At 44.1% G+C, this 20011-nt stretch overlaps 1 protein-coding gene across 1 annotated transcript in view; it reads right to left on the bottom strand.

The window, feature by feature from the left end:
* Positions 1-200: 200 nt before the first annotated feature.
* Positions 201-20011, bottom strand: part of ARSB (arylsulfatase B) — an 83545-nt gene continuing 63734 nt past the window's right edge. The window contains exons 7-8 of the mRNA XM_066617070.1: positions 2136-2261; positions 201-681 (exon numbers count right to left, since the gene is read on the bottom strand). Of these exons, the coding sequence (XP_066473167.1) occupies positions 416-681; positions 2136-2261 (392 nt within the window). The 3' untranslated portion in view covers positions 201-415. The remainder of the gene's footprint in view (positions 682-2135; positions 2262-20011) is intronic.

The raw sequence follows: 20011 nt of genomic DNA, 5'->3' as shown, positions 1-20011 counted from the left end.
GGAGCTCACCAGTTAGCCTTGGTCCCCTTGCCTGTGCTGATATGCTTGCTGCTCACACCCTGGACTTCTGCACATTTGGCACCTTCTGAAGAGAACTGTCCTGAAGACAGGGATGGCTTCCCGCCCCAGGGTTCTACATTGTGTGAAGGAATCCCCCGCCTCATTTTCAGGACTGCATAGAAATGCTGAATGCTATGATCTGGAGGTGGGAGAAGGCAGCTGCTCTGGTTCCAGGTTTATTTGATTAGACAGAATGCTTCTAATAACACCTGAAGTGGGCTTTATGGACAAAGACATGTATATTTTCATCTACACAAATGTAGCATGGGAATCAGCTCCAAAACCTGCACTGCAGACATATTCTTCAAGTTAACTGTGGTGTGTGTGTGTGTGTGTGTTGTTGTTGTTGTTGTTTTTACATCCATGGCCCCCAGGATCCAGTTGCTCCTGGGTCACAATGGGGGTCATTATCTGGATAGAACACGGGAACAGAGTTCTTATAGTATTGCTGGAGACGGGAGAGGAGCTTCTTCACAATGGAAGGATACTGTTCCGACAAATCTGTTTTCTCTTCAGGATCTTTAACAACATCATAGAGCCAAAGTTTCTTTGTTGGCGGATCACATGACAGTGTCTTTGACTTGTTGTATAGCAATGGTGGTGGAAACCAGTGACCGCAGCCTATAAAGGAGACCACAGCAGTTCAGACGTTAGTTCTCAGTTCAGGGAGCAATATTAGCCTCATAATTTGTTTCCAGAATGTTCACAGATCTGGCTTGTTTAATTTCAGAGACTTGAAAGTGAAGTTGCTGCCTGGAATTTGGTTTTTCTATTGAGTCCAAGCAACTGAACAACAAAATACCAGGCACTTTGAAGAGGGATTAGACATTTCATATGAATAAGAAGAGCTCCTGGTATGAACTGCTTAGTACAGTTCATTTCTTCTTTATGTTGGTCTGTTCTTGTCAATTATTGTCCCTCAAGAGTTCTTGGGCTACTCTGCACATTTTCAGAACACATGCTCAAAAGATCAGCAAAGAAATAACCACAAGAAGGAACAGAACATGTCCAGTCAAGATTCATGACAGGGTAGCCACCTATCAGTACATTTACATATGGGTAGCTGCCCCAGCTTGATGCTTGGACTGGTAAGTCAAACTTGCTTATTTGCATTCAATTTTCTCACAGACACACCTTCTTGCCGCTAAATGCAGCAAACCTGAAGAGAACAGTGTCCCACATGCTGTCTGGAAGAACATGGAAAAGTTAACACTTAAGTCAAGAACTTTTCCTGACAAAGCTAGGAAGTAGAACACAACCTAAGAAGAGGTGCGTAGTTCATTACACTTGCCAGGATGCCATACCATATAGATCAGGGGTTCCCAAATACTGGCCCTGGGGCCACTTGCAGCCCTCAAGGACTCAAATCCAGCCCTCAGGGAGCCCCCGGTCTCCAATGAGCCTCTGGCCCTCCAGAGACTTGCTAGAGCCCGCACTGGCCTGATGCAACTGCTCTCAGCTCTCAGTCAACTGTTCGACCTCTCACGTGAGCTGTGGGACGAGGGTTCCCTCCACTGCTTGCAGTTTCATGCCTGTGATGCAGCAGCAGCAGCGAAGGAAAGGCTGGCCTTGCTTTGTGCAAGGCCTTTTATAGGCCTTGAGCTACTGCAAGACCTTCATTCATTCATATAAGTTCCATCTCTAATATATTCATTTATGTAAATTTATTAAAATTTGAAACGTAAATTAATTTTTTCCCCTGCCCCCGACACAGTGACAGAGAGATGATGTGGCCCTCCTGCCAAATAGTTTGGACACCCCTGAAATAGATGATGTAATCATATCCCTACATTAAGACTGAAGGGAAAGGAACACTCATATTCTTTACCAGTCAATCAGCTCTTGCTTTAAACTGTGGAATATCAATTGCTCATGGCTATCAAAACCAGTATATTGGAGTAACTGAAGTTGAAATCCTAAGCATACTTACTCAGTGGTAGCTCCCACTGAACTCAATGGGACTTACTTCTGAGTAGACATGCATAGGATCGTACAGTGAATTACAAGTATAGTACAGTAAATATTGTCAAGTTCCAATCTTTGGAATTTGAGAAAGAAAGCCCACTGAAAATTACCAGGATTGCCTGTTAGTAGTTTCCATTTTCCACGTCGAATTGCAGCATGTATGGAAGTATTGAAAATGGCATCTTCCCATGAAAAATAATTACTCCACGATGATGTCCTGTTGCAGATACCTGCACCTAAGATGCAAGAGCAAACTAGAGTTATATCTATTCTGTAATTACTGTGTACTGTCTGCCTCTAGAATACAATTTGCAAGTTAACCATTATTCAGTAGTGGCCACTGTGCATTTATTCAATAAATACTTAGGTAATGGTTATAAATACACTTAGGGCAAAGTCATTTGAAACACTTGTAGTGCTATGGGGCCAGTCTGCAAGTGCCCTAGCCACATGTGGTGCAAAATACTTTTTTCTCTTGATAGTAAAACTGAAAAAAACAGATGCAAGTCTGTGGACAGTGCCAATTGGCTGGAGCCTACAATATAACAAAAAAATCTCCCTGCACAATCCCCAGAGCAGTTTTGCAACTATTTTTAAAAATATTTTTTGTTTAATAAGGCAAAGGATGAACAAATATGTGGCACTAAGAAGAGAATAAAAAAGCTGACGTGTGTGTCTGTGTATGTTGGCAAGACTGATGATCCAGCATTCAACTTGGCAGGATGTATATCTTGCCATGCAACCTGCAATACTGGAAGAAAGGCAGCCTTACACTGTGACTTCCTTTTAATTATTATGTCTGTCTTTACTCTTTCTGTATTTATATTTATACATACATTATTTATATGGGAGCAGTGGTGAGACAAATGGGATGCAGGGGGAGGGGCAGGAGAGGGGTTTGTGTGTATCAGGATGTTGAATAGGGAGCAGTGGTGAGGCAGACGGGATGCAGGGGGAGGGGCAGGAGAGGGGTTTGTGTGTATCAGGAAGTTGAATAGGGAGCAGTGGTGAGGCAGACGGGATGCAGGGGGAGGGGCAGGAGAGGGGTTTGTGTGTATCAGGAAGTTGAAAGGGAGCAGTGGTGAGGCAGACGGGATGCAGGGGGAGGGGCAGGAGAGGGGTTTGTGTGTATCAGGAAGTTGAAAGGGAGCAGTGGTGAGGCAGACGGGTTGCAGGGGGAGGGGCAGGAGAGGGGTTTGTGTGTATCAGGAAGTTGAACAGGGAGCAGTGGTGAGGCAGACGGGATGCAGGGGGAGGGGCAGGAGAGGGGTTTGTGTGTATCAGGATGTTGAATAGGGAGCAGTGGTGAGATCACACCACTATCAGGGTGCTGCCTGCGACACCGACCACTCGCTGGTGTGCAGCAGAGTGAAACTGCAAACAAAGCGACTGTACCACACAAAAAAGGAAGGAAGACCTCGCATTGATACGAGCAAGACCCGGGATCCGAGAAAAGTGGAGGAATTTGCACAAGCGCTTGAGGAATCTCTTCCAGGCCGGGTTGATGCAAACGCATCCAACAGATGGGAACATTTCAAGAATGCCGTTTACAACAACGCCTTGTCCATATTTGGCAAGAAGACCAACAAGATGGCAGACTGGTTTGAAGCCCACTCTGAGGAGTTGACACCAGTCATTGAGGAAAAGAGGAGAGCTCAAGCAGCATACAAGGCCTGTCCCAGTGAGCGCAACCTGCAGGTCCTCCGAGCTGCTCGCAACAAAGTCCAGCAGACTGCCAGGAGATGTGCTAACGACTACTGGCTCCAGCTCTGTTCCGAGATACAGATAGCAGCTGACACGGGCAACATCAAGGGGATGTATGATGGTATCAAGCAGGCCCTAGGTCCAACGCAGAAGAAAATTGCCCCTCTGAAGTCTGCCGCAGGCGAGGTCATCCAGGATCGGGCGCAGCAGATGGAACGCTGGGTGCAGCACTACTCTGAGCTATATTCCAGAGAAAATGTAGTCACCGAAGAAGCGCTGAACAACTTTGAGTACCTGCCTGTGCTGGAGGAGCTTGACAGTGAACCAACCCTAGAAGAACTTCACGTGGCCCTGGACTCCCTTGCCTTTGGCAAGGCACCTGGAAAAGACAGCATCCCTGCTGAAGTCCTAAAGTGCTGCAAAGAGATCATCGTCACTGAGCTGCATGAAATCCTTTGTCTTTGCTGGAGAGAAGGTGGAGTACCTCAAGACACGAGGGATGCAAACATCATCACGCTGTACAAGAACAAAGGCGACAGGGGTGACTGCAACAACTACCGTGGCATCTCTCTCCTTAGTGTTGTAGGAAAGTTGTTTGCCCGAGTTGCACTAAAGAGGCTCCAGGTACTTGCAGAGAGCGTTTATCCAGAATCACAGTGCGGATTCCAAGCCAACAGGTCCACCACTGATATGGTATTCTCCCTTAGACAACTGCAGGAGAAATGCAGGGAACAACGACAGCCACTCTTTATAGCCTTCATAGATCTCACAAAGGCTTTCGACCTGGTCAGCAGGGACGGCCTCTTCAAGATTCTCCCCAAGATTGGATGTCCACCCAGGCTCCTCAGCATCATCAGATCCTTCCACAAGGACATGAAGGGCACTGTTGTCTTTGATGGCTCCACATCAGACCCCTCTGACATCCGAAGCAGCGTGAGCAGGGTTGTGTTCTTGCACCAACCTTGTTTGGGATCTTCTTCGCTGTCCTGCTGAAGCAGGCCTTTGGAACTACAACAGAAGGCATCTATCTCCGGACCAGATCAGATGGAAAGCTCTTCAACCTCTCCAGACTGAGAGCAAAGTCCAAAGTCCAGCTGAAATGTCTGCGTGACTTCCTCTTTGCCGACGATGCAGCTGTCACTACCCACTCTGCCAAAGATCTCCAGCAGCTCATGGATCGTTTTAGCAAGGCCTGCCAAGATTTTGGACTGACAATCAGTCTGAAGAAAACACAGGTCATGGTTCAGGATGTGGACTCACCTCCCTGCATTACAATCTCTGCACATGAACTGGAGGTTGTCCATGACTTTGTGTACCTTGGCTCAACGATCTCCGACACTCTTTCTCTCGATACCGAGCTAAACAAATGCATCGGTAAAGCAGCTACCACGTTTTCCAGACTCACAAAGAGAGTCTGGTCCAACAAGAAGCTGACGGAACATACCAAGATCCAGGTCTACAGAGCTTGCGTCCTGAGTACACTTCTGTACTGCAGCGAGTCATGGACTCTTCGCTCACAACAGGAGAGGAAACTGAATGCTTTCCACATGCGCTGGCTCCGACGTATTCTCGGCATCACCTGGCAGGACAAAGTTCCAAACAACACAGTCCTGGAACGTGCTGGAATCCCTAGCATGTATGCACTACTGAAACAGAGACGCCTGCGTTGGCTTGGTCATGTCGTGAGAATGGATGATGGCCGGATCCCGAAGGATCTCCTCTATGGAGAACTCGTGCAAGGAAAGCGCCCTACAGGTAGACCACAGCTGTGATACAAGGACATCTGCAAGAGGGATCTGAAGGCCTTAGGAGTGGACCTCAACAAGTGGGAAACCCTGGCCTCTGAGCGGCCCGCTTGGAGGCAGGCTGTGCAACATGGCCTTTCCCAGTTTGAAGAGACACTTGGCCAACAGTCTGAGGCTAAGAGGCAAAGAAGGAAGGCCCATAGCCAGGGAGACAGACCAGGGACAGACTGCACTTGCTCCCAGTGTGGAAGGGATTGTCACTCCCGAATCGGCCTTTTCAGCCACACTAGACGCTGTTCCAGAACCACCTTTCAGAGCGCAATACCATAGTCTTTCGAGACTGAAGGTTGCCAACTACTACATACATTATTTGTACATACAGGCTCAGGTACCGATCCTCTATTAATACAGAGGCCGACAGTATACGAAATCTTACCAAATATGACTTAGGGTGCTTTTATCATGGCCCAAATTAATCCCAAACTAAACCCACTTAAAGTAATATTCTGGTCTGGTTCAGATGACCATTGAAAGTTTAAATTCTAAACCATGATTGTGTTATGCAGGCCTCTGTGTTTCATATACATAACTGAATGGCAAGAGAAAATAGGAGATACAGTATGTGAGGAAAGTTACTCTAATTGGTACCTAACAAAAAGCAGATAATTTTGCATTCAGATATAGCTGACACATACTACAACAGACAAGAGCTTTTTAGCAACATGATAAAAGCCAGCAGTACAGAACCAAAATCAAGGATATGGACTGGATTATGAATTAACTATATGCTTAGCATTCAACAGAAGCAGAAGCTTGCCAGAGACTTGATATAGGGAACTAGGAGTTTCCAATATAGATTACACCATCTTCCTCTCTCCCCTTGCATTGGGCTCTTTAGCAATTCAGCAAGTGTAGATAATGTAATTATTCTTATAGATTTAACAAATAAAAGAAGCATTCTGTATTTGCATCAAGGTGGAAATTGAAACTTGTTTTGTACCATTACCACAATATAAGTTAGCAATGGTCAAATTTTCACTGGAAGAAAATGTGGAATGCTTTATTTATTATATTTTTTCACTTGCCCTTCCTCCAAGGTGCTAAGGATAAAATCATTACCGCTTCACAACTTCTTGTTATCTCCACAACAACTCTGAAAGTAGGTTGTTAGACTGAGAAAGCTTTCTGGCTGAGGGAGATGTGAATCTGGACTTCCAATCTGAATCCAACACACTATCCACCATAGTACAGAGTATTTTAACATAATATTCTCTCTAGGACGGGATGGAAGGAGCGAGGTAAGCCTTGCATGTACAGGCATATCCATGTTTGCCTGTACACTGGGGGAGAAGAAAGCATATCTGATGATCAGCTATGTGTGAGGCCTATTCAGCCTTTCATCTGGTCCTATCAATTATGTAAAAATTATAATGAACATGTGTTTGTGAGCCTCCAGCCTGATGAGGTGGATGCAGTCTGGGATAACCACACTCCTAAGAATCATCTGCTAGAAATGTATACATAAGCCACAGTACACACAGTTCTTAGTAACCTATCCTTTCTTAGCCTCACAGAGGACTGCTGAAAGCAGCCTGCTGCTAGAATAGTAACATTCTTTGCCATTTATAAAGCACTTTAGATTGCTCAAACGTTTCACATGCATTCGCTCAATAAAAAATCCTGACAACAGCCAGGTCAACCACATCATCCCTTATTGAGTTGAGCTGATGAAGGGCCCAAACCTGAACCCTCCCAGCGCTGGTGCTGAGCCCTAGTACCAGTGCTGGGTTTTGTAAACATGCCCTAAAGCACATTTATGGTACCAGGAGAGTAGGGAGAGCTGGCGCTGGGCCCATGTCAGCTCGGCGCCAACAGGAGGAGAAAGTGCCACTGTCAGGGGTAAGTGAAACCGCTGGCAACAGTGCAGCCTCTGGGGCTGGGGAAGGTGGAATAAGGGTGGGCAGGTGCGGAACCGGGGAGGGAGGGGGGTGGACCAGTGGAGCTCTGCTCCACCGTATCCTGAACTCTGTGTTCGGCTGAAAAGCTGACACAGAGTCTTTCAAATCTGTGCAGGCAAAAAAGCTGGCACAGACTTGAGAAGCCCCACTGCAGGGCTTGGGGCTTTCCCTGGGGGAAGGGCATGAAAGTCCCCCTTCCCCAAGGAGACTCCCAGCAGCCTCCCAGCACCTGCTGGATACAGTGGTAGACGCTTTGGTGCCAATGCTCCAATGGGTGCTGGAAAGCATAGGATTGGGCTGTAAGTGATTTGCCTAAGGTCAGTACAGGATGGGTTGAAGTTTCTTCTTACTTTTTGCCCATAGGAAATGCATCCATTCCTTAGGCATATATGAGGTGTTTTATGAGGTGGTGAGTGAAGTCATTTATGAAGAGAAGCTCCTTTCTGAGAAGCACTGATGATAAAATATTTCCATGAGATTTGATATACTCCAACAGTAACTTTCCCACACTGTTTATAAGGATCAAATAAGCCAGTTCAACCCACTCTAAATTTCCAGGGTGAATTATGCTGGTTTATGTTTTTCCTTGATCTCTCTAAATTTCATTACGCTTTTAACAGTTTTCATGTTCTTCTTTCAACATGGAACAAGAATGAGAGGAAACGATTGCCAAACATAATCTGAACTGGAGCAAAAGCCCTGCACATGGTATTTATTATCTAGCCCAGAAAAATTCAAATCTTTCATCATTTTGTGTACATTCCATATGACTTGTTTCAAACTGATTCAAATGTTTTATTTCAAAGCAAACAATACAGACAATATACTATGATCATGATTTATATTTAAAAGACTTTAAAACAGCCAATATCTATTTTGTGCAGAGATACAAGGCAGAGGAAAAAAAATACAAACCAGAATTTCAGCTTAGTTATCACGAAACAAAAGAACCAAATCATAAGGCCTTTGGCCCACTCCTTTAGTTTGTATCTCCAACCAAAACAAAAGCTAAGTTTGCGCACTGACATTAGTCACCTTTCTTTCTCTTACAGATTGATAGGAAGAGCCCTGCTGGTTCAGAAAACAGGCACATCTAGTCCAGTATCCTGTTTTCTACAGTGGCTAATGACCTGCTTCCTGGAAGCTCACAAGCAGAGAGAAGGAAGGCAACAGCATTGCCACACTCTCACAACTGACATGCAAAGGCACGTTGCTCCATTATTTATTTTCCTCATGCTTGTTCACTAACTCCTTGAATAAAAAACTTCAGGAATAAGCAGCATTGGCAGAACCATAAAGAGCTGAAATATAAATAGTATATGAAAAAAATCCAGGGAAACTAACCAGATTCCTTCATTCTTTGGTCTGTGATTAAAATGATGAGAGAGAATCATGCTCAGAAGAAACTTTTATCCCCCCTCTGTATGGCAAGTGATCAAAGACGACATAACTTTGGTGTAACAGTATTTAGTGAAGGGCTGCCCGCAAAAGTTAAGGCTTAAGGCATACCATACTGAAGTGTATTTGTGGTCTTCTGGGCTGATATGTGGATGGTATTCTTTGGGGTCTGGAGAGAAATTCTAGAGGAGACTAAAGTCATGTACATGTAATATTTTGGAAGTGGAATCATGCCAACTGGTTTAGTTTACAATACTTGTCTTATGTGCTTTGTTTCTATAGACAATGTTGTCACCTGTTCACTGCCCATGAGCAAAAAACCAGAAAAATTTGCTGATAGTGTAGAAGATTACTTGATTGCGACTGCCAACACATTATGAACCATCAGAACTGGGTTACTCATCTGCAATATCTGTTCTTCTTGTGGTCTGTTCTGCAGCCACAGCTATGAAACTGAGCCTAGGCATGCTACACCCACCTGAGCAGGTATCCCACTCATCATGCAGGCATTCCATAAAACCTCTTTGGTCTCCTTGAAGGAAAGATGTGTGGGATTTGTGACTGGACAGAGTTACAACTGAGCAACGCTGTTTTCTTCTTGTGGCTTTTGTGTGCTCCTACATGTGGGAAACTGTGAGCTACTCCATTTTGGTACAGGAGACGGTTGACAAGGAACTTGTTATGCTGCCCTTCTTATAGCTACATGATCACTAGTTTGCATATCAAATAGGACCATCACATCTGCTCAAGATTTTAAGTTGATTATCTATTTCTCAACAAATTCATTAGCTAATTCTTCTAGCTTAGTCAATTCCTACAGAAGCTAATTAAAATCCAGATGTCACAATTTTCTACAACAAATATGCTTTTCTTCATATACTTCTTCTAGAGCAGGGGTGTCCAAACATTTTGGATACAATACAATCATGAAAGAGAATCAGGTTTGCAGGATGTAAAAGAATGAATAGACACTGGGGAAGGACAGGTTTTGAGATGTTAGGAAAATAAAAGGTAGAGATCTTAAAATTCCTGAGGCAGGGTACGTGTGTCGTGAACAGAAGGTTTTCCTGTTTACGTTTTTTAATGGTATGATAAAGGGCTATTTCAGACCAGAATGAGACTTGCAGAAGTGCTGAACAAGAGCATGCATATACCAGGATTTCATAACTTGCAGTTCCCCTCCATGAAGGATTTTTTTTTTAAAAAGTTCCAAATACGCATTTTGTTCTTCGGGTATGGAAATATCACCAATAGCAGAAGGTCTGAACAGGGTAAAAAAAATTACATACATTGTTCCACTGGCTAATTAGAAACATTCAAATATGGTACTTATTTAAGGCCCTGATAATGTAAACAAAAAGCCTTACATGTACAAATAGCAGAGAAGAGGCACAAATAGCCTGGAGTGGTTTATTTTTTGAAAGGCAAGTCATTAACATATCAAAAGGCAAACATTGCACAGAAGACTTTCCTCATTTTGCTTTGTAAATGGTAAACTCCAAGCAAGAAAAGCAGTCTATAAAATCATGATACATATATAGCCTTCATTTATGTGATGCACAAATGCCTATTCAAAATCTAACGAACCAGCACTATTAGTTACCAAATACACAGAGCTCATATGTTCATGTGACATGTCTGACCACTGGCATGGCTGGGTTTCAAGCACAGCTGGCACCACTGAGCCTAGCCCCAGTACCACAGGGTCCATAGCTCCTGTCCAAGCCTATGGACAGGGGTCTCCAGGAGGGGGTCTTGTTTCCTGACTGGGCTTGGTCTTGCAGCCGCAAGCCAGTCGTCCTTCACCCCTCCGGCTGCCGGTTTCACTCTCGGAAGAGACGGCTCGCCTTTCCCCCAGCCAATTCCTGCCTGGCTGGTGCTAAGCCTTTTACAGGCTTTGTTGGGCTGCCCAAACCACCCACGTGGCAGCACAAGTGTTTGCTCAGCTGTTTCTAACCCACCCAGAGCCGTGTTGTGCCATCTCCACTCCTACCACTGCTACGGGAGTCACATGGCCACAGCTTTTGGGCCTCACACCACCCAGACTGAGGGCACAGGCATCACACAACCTTTTTACCTCCTTCTCTCTGCTGCAGGTTGTTGAGCCCCCTGAGACTGCTGTTGGGGGACAATCTAGAATGGTAGGAGTTGCAGGGCAATTCTGGGAGTGGGAAGTGGAAGCTACAGGCACCTTCTGTGACAGGAGCTCTGCTCACAGAAGGTGCTCAACACCTGGTTTCTGGGGACTCCACTCACTCTCTGTAGGCCCCCATTCTGCATCTCACATTGTTCCTCAAAGTACCCCAACCCTCCAGAGTGGCTTTCGAGAGACTTAGAAACCTGTTATAGGGAAAGGGGGCAGGAAAGAAGGCTTGCCTGAGTGCTATTGTGCTTTGACTATTTAGGAAACCACCTAATATTAAATAATTAAAAACTAAAAAGTAGCAAGGTAAGATCAAATAACTGGAGTAACAAAACAAAGTAACAAAATTAGAAAAGGTCTAGGTCAGGGGTGTCAAACATAAGGCCCGGAGGCCGGATGTGGCCCGCAGAAGCTTTTTATCCAGCCCTTGGGCTCTCAGCTGCTGTGCAGTGCTGAGGTGCTAATGCTGAGTTGCCCACCTGATAATTGGGCTCACTCATATGTTGAAATATGATCAAGATTTGCCTGTTTTCTCTTCTGTCATTTGTAACTAATGTGTTCCTAAGTGAGAAAGAAGTGCTTATTTCTGGTTATGACTTATTTAATGACATCATTTCCTGCCTAACGACATCACTTCCGGCCCTCAGCAGGCATCATAAATGCCATTTGGCCCACTGTATGAAACGGGCTTGACACCCCTGGTCTAGGTAAATAAATGGTCTTTGCATGGTGTTGAAATGATACATTATCTGGTACCAGACAAGCCTTCCTGAGGAGCATATTCCACAAATGGGGCATCACTGCTGAAAATTCCTTTTCCCCAGTCTCACCCATCTAAACCCAAAAGTCCAGAAGTATCATCTACTCAGTGTATCTCCAAGGTCTCAGGCAGGGGTGACTAGAAATTTTGCTGTGTGAACCTGGGACCTCCTGTATGTGAAGCACCTGTTCTATCCCAGAGCTATGGCCCTCCTCCCACAATTCCTCATAGGGAGAACTCTTCTGACTCCAAAACCCTGCAATGGGCATTATGGTTCTTGTGGGGAGTGCTAAAGGTAAGCACTTTCTCTAAATATTTATTGTATGTTGCAGCTTTTTGGTTGGGTCACCAAAGCCTTATTATTCTGAGCTGTGAGCTTTGTCCAGATAAGGATGGAACACTGGCACTGGGCTATCACAGAAGGAGTCTAATGTTTTGGTTTGGGGGTGACACATAGTCTATGCACTTATGCTTTGTATGCTTATGGGAATTTTGTTTTTAAATAGCAAAATGAGAATGAGAGCTGGTAAGCTAATTTCTTTTGAGTCAGGACAGTTCACGGACACTCTCATGTCAGGGCCTTTTGCTTTCGTCTCCAGTTTGCAGGCACATTTGATAAGCACAAATTGGTTTTTTTTCTTTCTCTTCTTTACTGTCATTGTTAGCAAAGCAAGACCTGGGCTTTTTGTTCAGATGTTATTTTGCTTTTCACTGTATTCTTTCACTGAATTGAGCAACTGCTGTTTTTCAGTATCAGTGCTGTTCTTGTGCTACCTTCTACTTTTACAGCCTAGTCCTGTCAGGCTGTGACACTGGTGGAATGAACATCCCGCCAGCATAGACTGCCTGATAGCAGTTGTAAAAGGCATTCCAGTGGGAAGATTGGAGCCTTCCCCCTCACATGCTGGAGGATCAACAAAGACCTGACAATCCAGATAGGATGATGGGGGAGGTGGGAAAGGGTGGGAGAAAAATGGGGAGATGGGCAAGATGGGGAGGGGGTAGGCAGAATGGGGAGGCAATGGAGTGGATTTGGCATAGGATACTTTACTGAGAATAGGTAGGACTGGGTCGGATCAGTGCCTGAACTGGAGACAGCTTAGGAACTGCCTGTAAGATGTCTTGGCTTCCATCCTGGAAGAAATGATCTAAGGCCAACACATGAAGTAAGAGCTTGCTTCCCTGGAGTTCAGAAGAAGTGATGACCTTAGACCAGACTTGGCCCATTTATGACTCAATAACATGTAAGCATGAGCTTGTCCAGCAGCTGAGGTAATACTGAAAGTCCTTCTCCCTTGGCTGCAGAGGGCAGGTGGGTAGCTACTAGAAAGATGTTTTCTATGGTTGTCCCCAATTTTGGAACTTCTTCCAAAGTGAGATTTGCCTGCTGTCTTTATTATTCTTCAGATGTCAGATAAAGACTGCACTATTCCTTTGGGCTTTTGGCAGGTACTCTGATTTGTTTTGCTGTGTGTGGTTTCGCCATACATACCTGCCATACTGCTTTTAACTGCTTCACTTAGGATTTTTTTTTTTTGTTACCCAGTTAACTGTAAAATTATATACAATATGTATTTTTAATTGCTATTCTTATGGAGTTCTTTGACAGGTTGTTCACCACCTTGCAGACCCACAGTGGTAGAAAGGCAGTATGTAATTTTCTTCAATAAATATAGCCAAACACAGACCATATATATGGTCTAGCGAGTGGTTAACAATCCCCATTTTTACTGTCAGAGACAGATTTCTGAAACTCTGCTGGGCTCCCATATACACCTGATGGGCTATCTGTCATGCAGGTCTGCCTGCGAGGAAAAGTCAAAAGCAGTATCACTTTCTCAGCTCATATCTTTAAAATTACATATAAAGATGGAGGTTGGAAACAGAAAAATGGTGCTCCCACTGAGATCTACTGCATGTACCTTGCTTCCAGGAAAGGTTGGCCCCACAACACTTGCATCACAACATTTACATCTGCTGCAATTGCCAAAAAAGACTACAATGGATTGTTTTTTAAGAAGGCATTTAAGAAACATATAATCATAGATCACTCCAGTGTATCATAAACTCTTTCTAAATATTGGTGACCCAAGGAATACAGTCCAAAAACAAAGGCTTTAAGGCTTATGGTCCCATTACCATCTGGGCTCTCAGATGTGTTTGCCGTCACAGATATCCTCAACAGAAATGGAAGTTCTGCTGAAACATTTAAAACTAAAAGGAACGTTTCCCCCAAACCTTTCTACTTGTAAAATAATTGCTTCCAGAATGCTTCCACTCATTAGTTCAAGATTTCAGTAGTGCTCTGCCAACAATGGCTTTCCTGTTCCAGTTACATCTGTACAAAAGGATTGAATATTCATCCCTTATTCCCCAATTCTCATATGTCTGATACATTTCTTTAAAAAAGTTTTTGTTATTAGGCTATGAGTCTATTTAAACATACTGTTTCTGATGCAATACTGTCCTCCTGTGTGACTATATGACTTCAGAGATCACTCAAAACAGTACAGTAAAATAGGAGGACATGCCAGAGCTTGACTCATTTTAAAGGGTTCCCACATGAAAAAATTACCTGCAGGTATAGAGTTAACATATCAGGGAGAAAGTTGCTAGTCTGTTTTTTGCTGGAGAGCTAGCTTTCCAAGCGCAAGGAAATTCAGTGCTTACAGACCTTCTGCAGTGACATCCTGCGAGAGGGATGTCCCACAAGCTCAGGTGCACGTATGAAGTGGCTTTGAGACTACACCACTGGCACTTGTCTGTTGATTTCTGTAATCCATAATAATTTGGAGGGGAAACTAGAGTTCCTAGTAGGGAGGGGGCAAAACTGGATAGAGAGGGGGGGAGGAATTGAGGTGGGAAGGCTGTGGGAGGGGTGGATCCAGCAGCAATGGCATGCACCGAATCCTGTCCTCCTTGCTGGCAGCCTCCCTTCTCTCCTCAGACTTGCGCCAGTGAAATAGCTATTTCTGATTTGAGGAAGCTACCTCCAGTTTGCTTCTATGACTTACTATCGTGTCAAGATGCCATTTTGAGACCCGCAGAGGCCAAAGGAGTGGGGTCAAAGGCTGGTGCAACCTGGAAGCACACTCTGGGGACCCCAAGTAAGACTTTTGGGGGCAGATTTTTAGCATTGTGTCATGACCCACCACAAAGTATGAGGTGGGTCACAATGCTCAAAAGTTTGGGAACTAGTGTAATAGATAGTTAGCCAACATACAGAGATTATGAACAAAGTGGAGAGAAGTTATCAAAATACTAAAACACAGGTTTATCCAAAGAAATTAGTTGTCAGTTGACAAAAGAACAAAGAAAAATAAAATAAATATTTCTTCATGCAACACATAATTTGCTTATAAAAATATTACCACATGGTATTTTGGTATTTGTTTATATGACATGCAACTCAATACTAAGCACATTTATTCAAATGTAAATCCCACTGTGTTCCCACTGGTTGGATCTCATTTCTGCAGGGGAGTCATTCTTGGACCTCCTCTGTGGGCTCTCCAGATATGGATTCAGAACCCGCTTTGGGTCAAATCTTCACCGTATACAGAGGACCCACTATATATGATTGCATTAGGTCAGCAGTATCCAAACTCGAGATGGCTGTGTGTCACAAACAGCCTCCCTGGCACGACCAAAGCTTACTGTTCTGCTAGGGAGGCTTTTATCTTGGCCAATCACTACCATGTTCACCCTGCCCTCCCCCACCTGCCAGGAAATCCTGGAGCAGAGCCTACTGGGACAGCAGAACACGGAAGGGGCAGGGTGGAGTGAATATGGGGGTGATCGGCGTCGACAATGGAAGTCTCCCCAGTGGAATGGTAAGCTCCGTTCACGTAGGGGAGGGATTAGCAAGTCTGGAGAGCCCTGCATTAGATTCATGGGCAGCCCAATCCTAACTGGGCTGCCCATTCCATGATATAGTGGTGTTGGAATGGTCGCCGCTGTATCCCATGAGGCAGGGAGGCAGCCAGAGGTGTCCTCGAGATAAGGGAACATTAGTTCCACCCTCCCTCACCTTCCGGCAGTGTACTTACCTTGGTTAGCAGGCGCAGCTCCAGTGCTAGTTGAGGCCTACTGGACTTCGTGCAGTCACAATTTGCTTTACGGTACATTCGCGACGGTGCACATGCCCATTCCTCTGGCAGGAGCCAGCACAGGATGAGGTTTTGGGGGAAGACAGGGCTACTACCCACAATAAACTAAAAATGAAATTGTTTATGTCCTATATTCAAAGGACTATCAGCGCTCAGCACAACAAGAGAAGATGGCCATCCTCATCATGCCAACATATGAATTCATCAGGACGCTCTGGTCAGTCACTCTTGATTCTAGGTTGCTACAGTAGCTGCTTTTGGTCTAATCCATCAAGACAGTTCTTACATGGGACCACATATAGCAGACTGCAAGGGCTGGATGTGCATTTGAACGGATCGTGCAGACTTGACTTCCAATTCTGCATCAGTGCAGACAGTAAGAAAACCAGTGTCAGCACAGGAGGAGGAAAAAAGCTTAGGAACAAAGAGTAATACGGATGGTTCCCAGACCAGAAAGGTTTGTGTTTGTTTTGCACTAATTTTTCTGTCATTTTCTAAATCATGATATATGAAAACAATTATTTCCCCTGAAGGAGGAGGATGCTGAAATGTCAAGGGCTCCTTCAGGCTCCACTGTGATAATGAATTATTGGAGAAATAAAATTTTTTGCTACTTCAGTGAAGAAAGACATTTTGTGACCTTTTGTAGCTTTATGACGATAATGAATTTTCTGCAGAACTCAGACACTTTCAGTTACTCTATTAAAATAAGAATGCTTGAGGAATAGCTGTGACCTTGACCTTTGAAAAATTAATGGAATACTGATTTTGAAGGAACTGATGAAAATTTGACTATTAGCTAGGCTCTTATTTATTACTGTCATGCCAATAATGCCCAAATGTATTTGATAAATATGTTTTTTAAACCAAACAATGTTCTGCAATAATCTTAACTCATTAGTTGAACTATTAACTCCTGGTATTTTTATACAAATCCTTTACTCATCCTCTTTCATGGTGATTTTGTCAGTTCTACACAAAGATGTTCTGGTTCAAGATGAAAGGCTTTGCAAATAAGTAATGTAACAGTAGCACGTTGGACTGGATAAACTCAAGATTTCCATCTTCAAATGACATGTGAGATATAAAATAACCAGGGTTTGCCAAGATCTCAAAAGTCCCCAGTTTTACTTATCAAGTGATTTTTAAAAAATAAATAGTTGAAAAGGCATATTTTATTTGACACTCAAATTCTAGGAAAACCAGCAGTTACTTGCTGCAGCTTAAGTTTTGCACCAACATTTAAAGACATTTAAACAGTGATTTTCAACTAATGTGCCATAGCACATTACTGTGCCATGAATGGTCTGCAAGTGTGCTGTGGGAGTTTGGGGAGGGTCCTTTATTAGTAGGGCCATTGGTGGATAAGAGCCCCCTGCTGGCAGCACAGCTGACAAGGGGGCCAGAGAAGACACCCAGGAGTTTAGTGCAGCAGAATGGGGAGAAGAAGTGGCAAGCAGCCAGCAAAGGGGTCAGAAGCAGCTGCTTTGGGCCTCATGCAGTGGCATGGGAACATGAGGTGGCCTGGATGGCCAGTGAAGCGGTCGGAAGCAAAGGGGGTGAATCATGTCATGATATGGGTGCAAAAATGGGTGGTGCACCTTGATAATTTAACACCTTATCAGCATGCTGTGAGAAGAAAAAGGCTGAAAATCGCAGGAATAAAGGACCTGCAAAATTATAACTTCTAACATGTAGGCTTCATTTCAATGAAACATCAAAGCCTAAAACAAAAGTTAAAAGAGAGAATAATTAAAAACAAGGAAGAAAATTCAAATGCAGCATGGGCTCAAGACAAGCTGTATTGTATATGTATTTCTGAACATATGAAGCTGCATCAGATGCTAAGACAGAAGCAACCTCTTAGTCTATCTAGCTCAGAATTGTCTGGCTGGCAGAGGCTCTCCAGGAGCTCAGACAGAGGTCTCTATCATTCCTGTTCTCCAGGATCCTTTTTAGCTGCTATGTCATGGGTTAGGACTTTAAGCATCAGCCACAGACCTCCGCAGCCTCGTGTCCGGGGCAAAGTTCCGTGATGGCGCCTCCCCACTGGCTATTGCTGCACCCCCATGCAGAAATCCGCCCCCCTACTCACCAGAGGCTCATGGAGCCTCACACAACCTTCTCCCATGTTGGAGAAACCTCTGTGAGATTCCCCAATGCTATAAACTGTGCTATAAACCGGAAGCACAGTTTCCGCCCCCGTCGGGAGCCTCAGAGAGGCTTCCGTGGGGTCCTAGCAGCCAGCGCCTGGGCATTTGCCCCAGGGAAGTCTATGGGAGGTACGCAGCTGTTATGCATGCACATTATGCACTTTTCTACAGAATTATCTTATACATTTTGCAAAACAAAATTATATTTGGAATAATGGAAATGTAGCTAATTTATTTTACTTGGATTTTACTAAAATATTTAATACAATACTGTGAAGGATACTGCTGGTTATGATCGAAAAAATAGGAATAAAAAATAGGTTACTGCATGACAATGGCCAAAGAATATTTATAAGAGATAGGGTGCAATCCTAACCCACTTTCCAGCACTGACATAAGGGCAATGCAGCTTGGAGGTAAGGAAACAAACATACCCTGACTTTGAGGAGGCTTCTGTGAGTGCCATCCAAGTGGTGTAGCTTGGTCATTTACACCCGGGGCCCATAAATTTTTGTCACCTCATACGACATAATTAATGTCATAGTTCATAACATGGTTCTTCCCTGTATTTTGTCCTCACAACAACCCTGTGAGGTGGGTGAGACTTAGAGATAGTCATGACATGAAATGAATAATAATGGCCAGAAAACAAATGCAATGAATATTTCCCCACATGCAATGGATGAAATTCGGCATCAAATGGTATATAACTAGATGGTATTATTCCTAAAAGCCATGATTTCCAGAATTTTGATCACTAGGGTGTAACACACACACCCCCCCCGATGATGTCTCATTGGTCTGTTTTGAGTTAAGGCAGTGGTTCTCAAACTTTTAACACTGGGACCCACTTTGTAGAATGACAATCTGTCCAGGACCCACCAGAAGTGATGCCCTGGTTGGAAGTGACATCATTAAGCAAAATAAAGTAAGTAATTATAAATAATTAAATTAAAGAAAAACAAATAAATAAGGAGAAGCCAGCCCTGTTTCACCAAATGAATTTTCTCTGTAGCCTGCCTGTAGTCCCCCCCCCCCACAAAAAATATAAGTGAGATTTTCAGCCCTCCCCAGTGCCCAGTTCAGTGTAAATTCTTATATTTCAAGCATATCACTATCAGGATCCATCTGGCTTTGCAAGCCTAAAAATAAATAAAAAGTGACCTTACCAGCTGAAGCCTCTGTTTTATTCTTTGTGTGTGTGTGTGTCTTGGGGGGGGGGGAATGCTGCCTTCTGGAGCATTTGTAGAGCTCCACTTTCATCACATTGGGATCATGCAGCTAGCCTTCCATTCCCCTTTGCCTGACTTGACCAAGAGCTAAGGCACAGTTGCTTAGGCACGAGTAAACATGATCATATGGCTTACTTTCACTTTCCATAGGACACAATACATTCATTTGCTTGGAGGGAGGAACCTCCTTCTTGGGTGTTTTTTTGGGGCTACTTTCATTGGATAGGAACCATTCTGGTGTCATTGGATTCCTCTCAGCCTGCCCTTTCTGAAGGACTAAGACAAGTTTGCCTACACACGAGTAAATGAGCGATATGGCTTTGTTTCACTTTCCATAGGGCTCCATGCATTTTTTGTTTCCGGTTTTTTGGCCCTAAATTTGATGGAAAGGAGATATTGCACTTCAGTTTTTTTTTGTTGCATTCAGTAGGAAATTCCACATCCAACGGTATATAGCATGATGGGGCTAATCATAACCTCTGCGATGTTAGTGATGTTGGGTCATTTGTGGGGTCACCCCCCCAACCTGGGGCAGACCGCCCCCCCACCCCTCGCTAGCTACGCCACTGGTGCCATCCCATTGCAGTATGCACCACACATCCCACTGACAAAGCTATGCCAGTGCTGGAAAATTGCTTAGGATTTGGGCTATTTTTATATTTACATATACAGTGTTTTTTATCCTGCTGTGTTAGTGTCTACAATCTATTCACTCTATGAATGAATCCTATCTTCTATTCAGGGTATGCTCAACTTGGGGTCCACCAAAGATGAATGACATCAA

The sequence above is a fragment of the Tiliqua scincoides genome, chromosome 2 (genome assembly GCF_035046505.1).
Source record: "Tiliqua scincoides isolate rTilSci1 chromosome 2, rTilSci1.hap2, whole genome shotgun sequence".
Classification (NCBI taxonomy): domain Eukaryota; kingdom Metazoa; phylum Chordata; class Lepidosauria; order Squamata; family Scincidae; genus Tiliqua; species Tiliqua scincoides.
The sequence above is the reverse complement of the archived record's forward strand: the minus strand, read 5'-3'. Positions and strand labels throughout refer to the sequence as shown.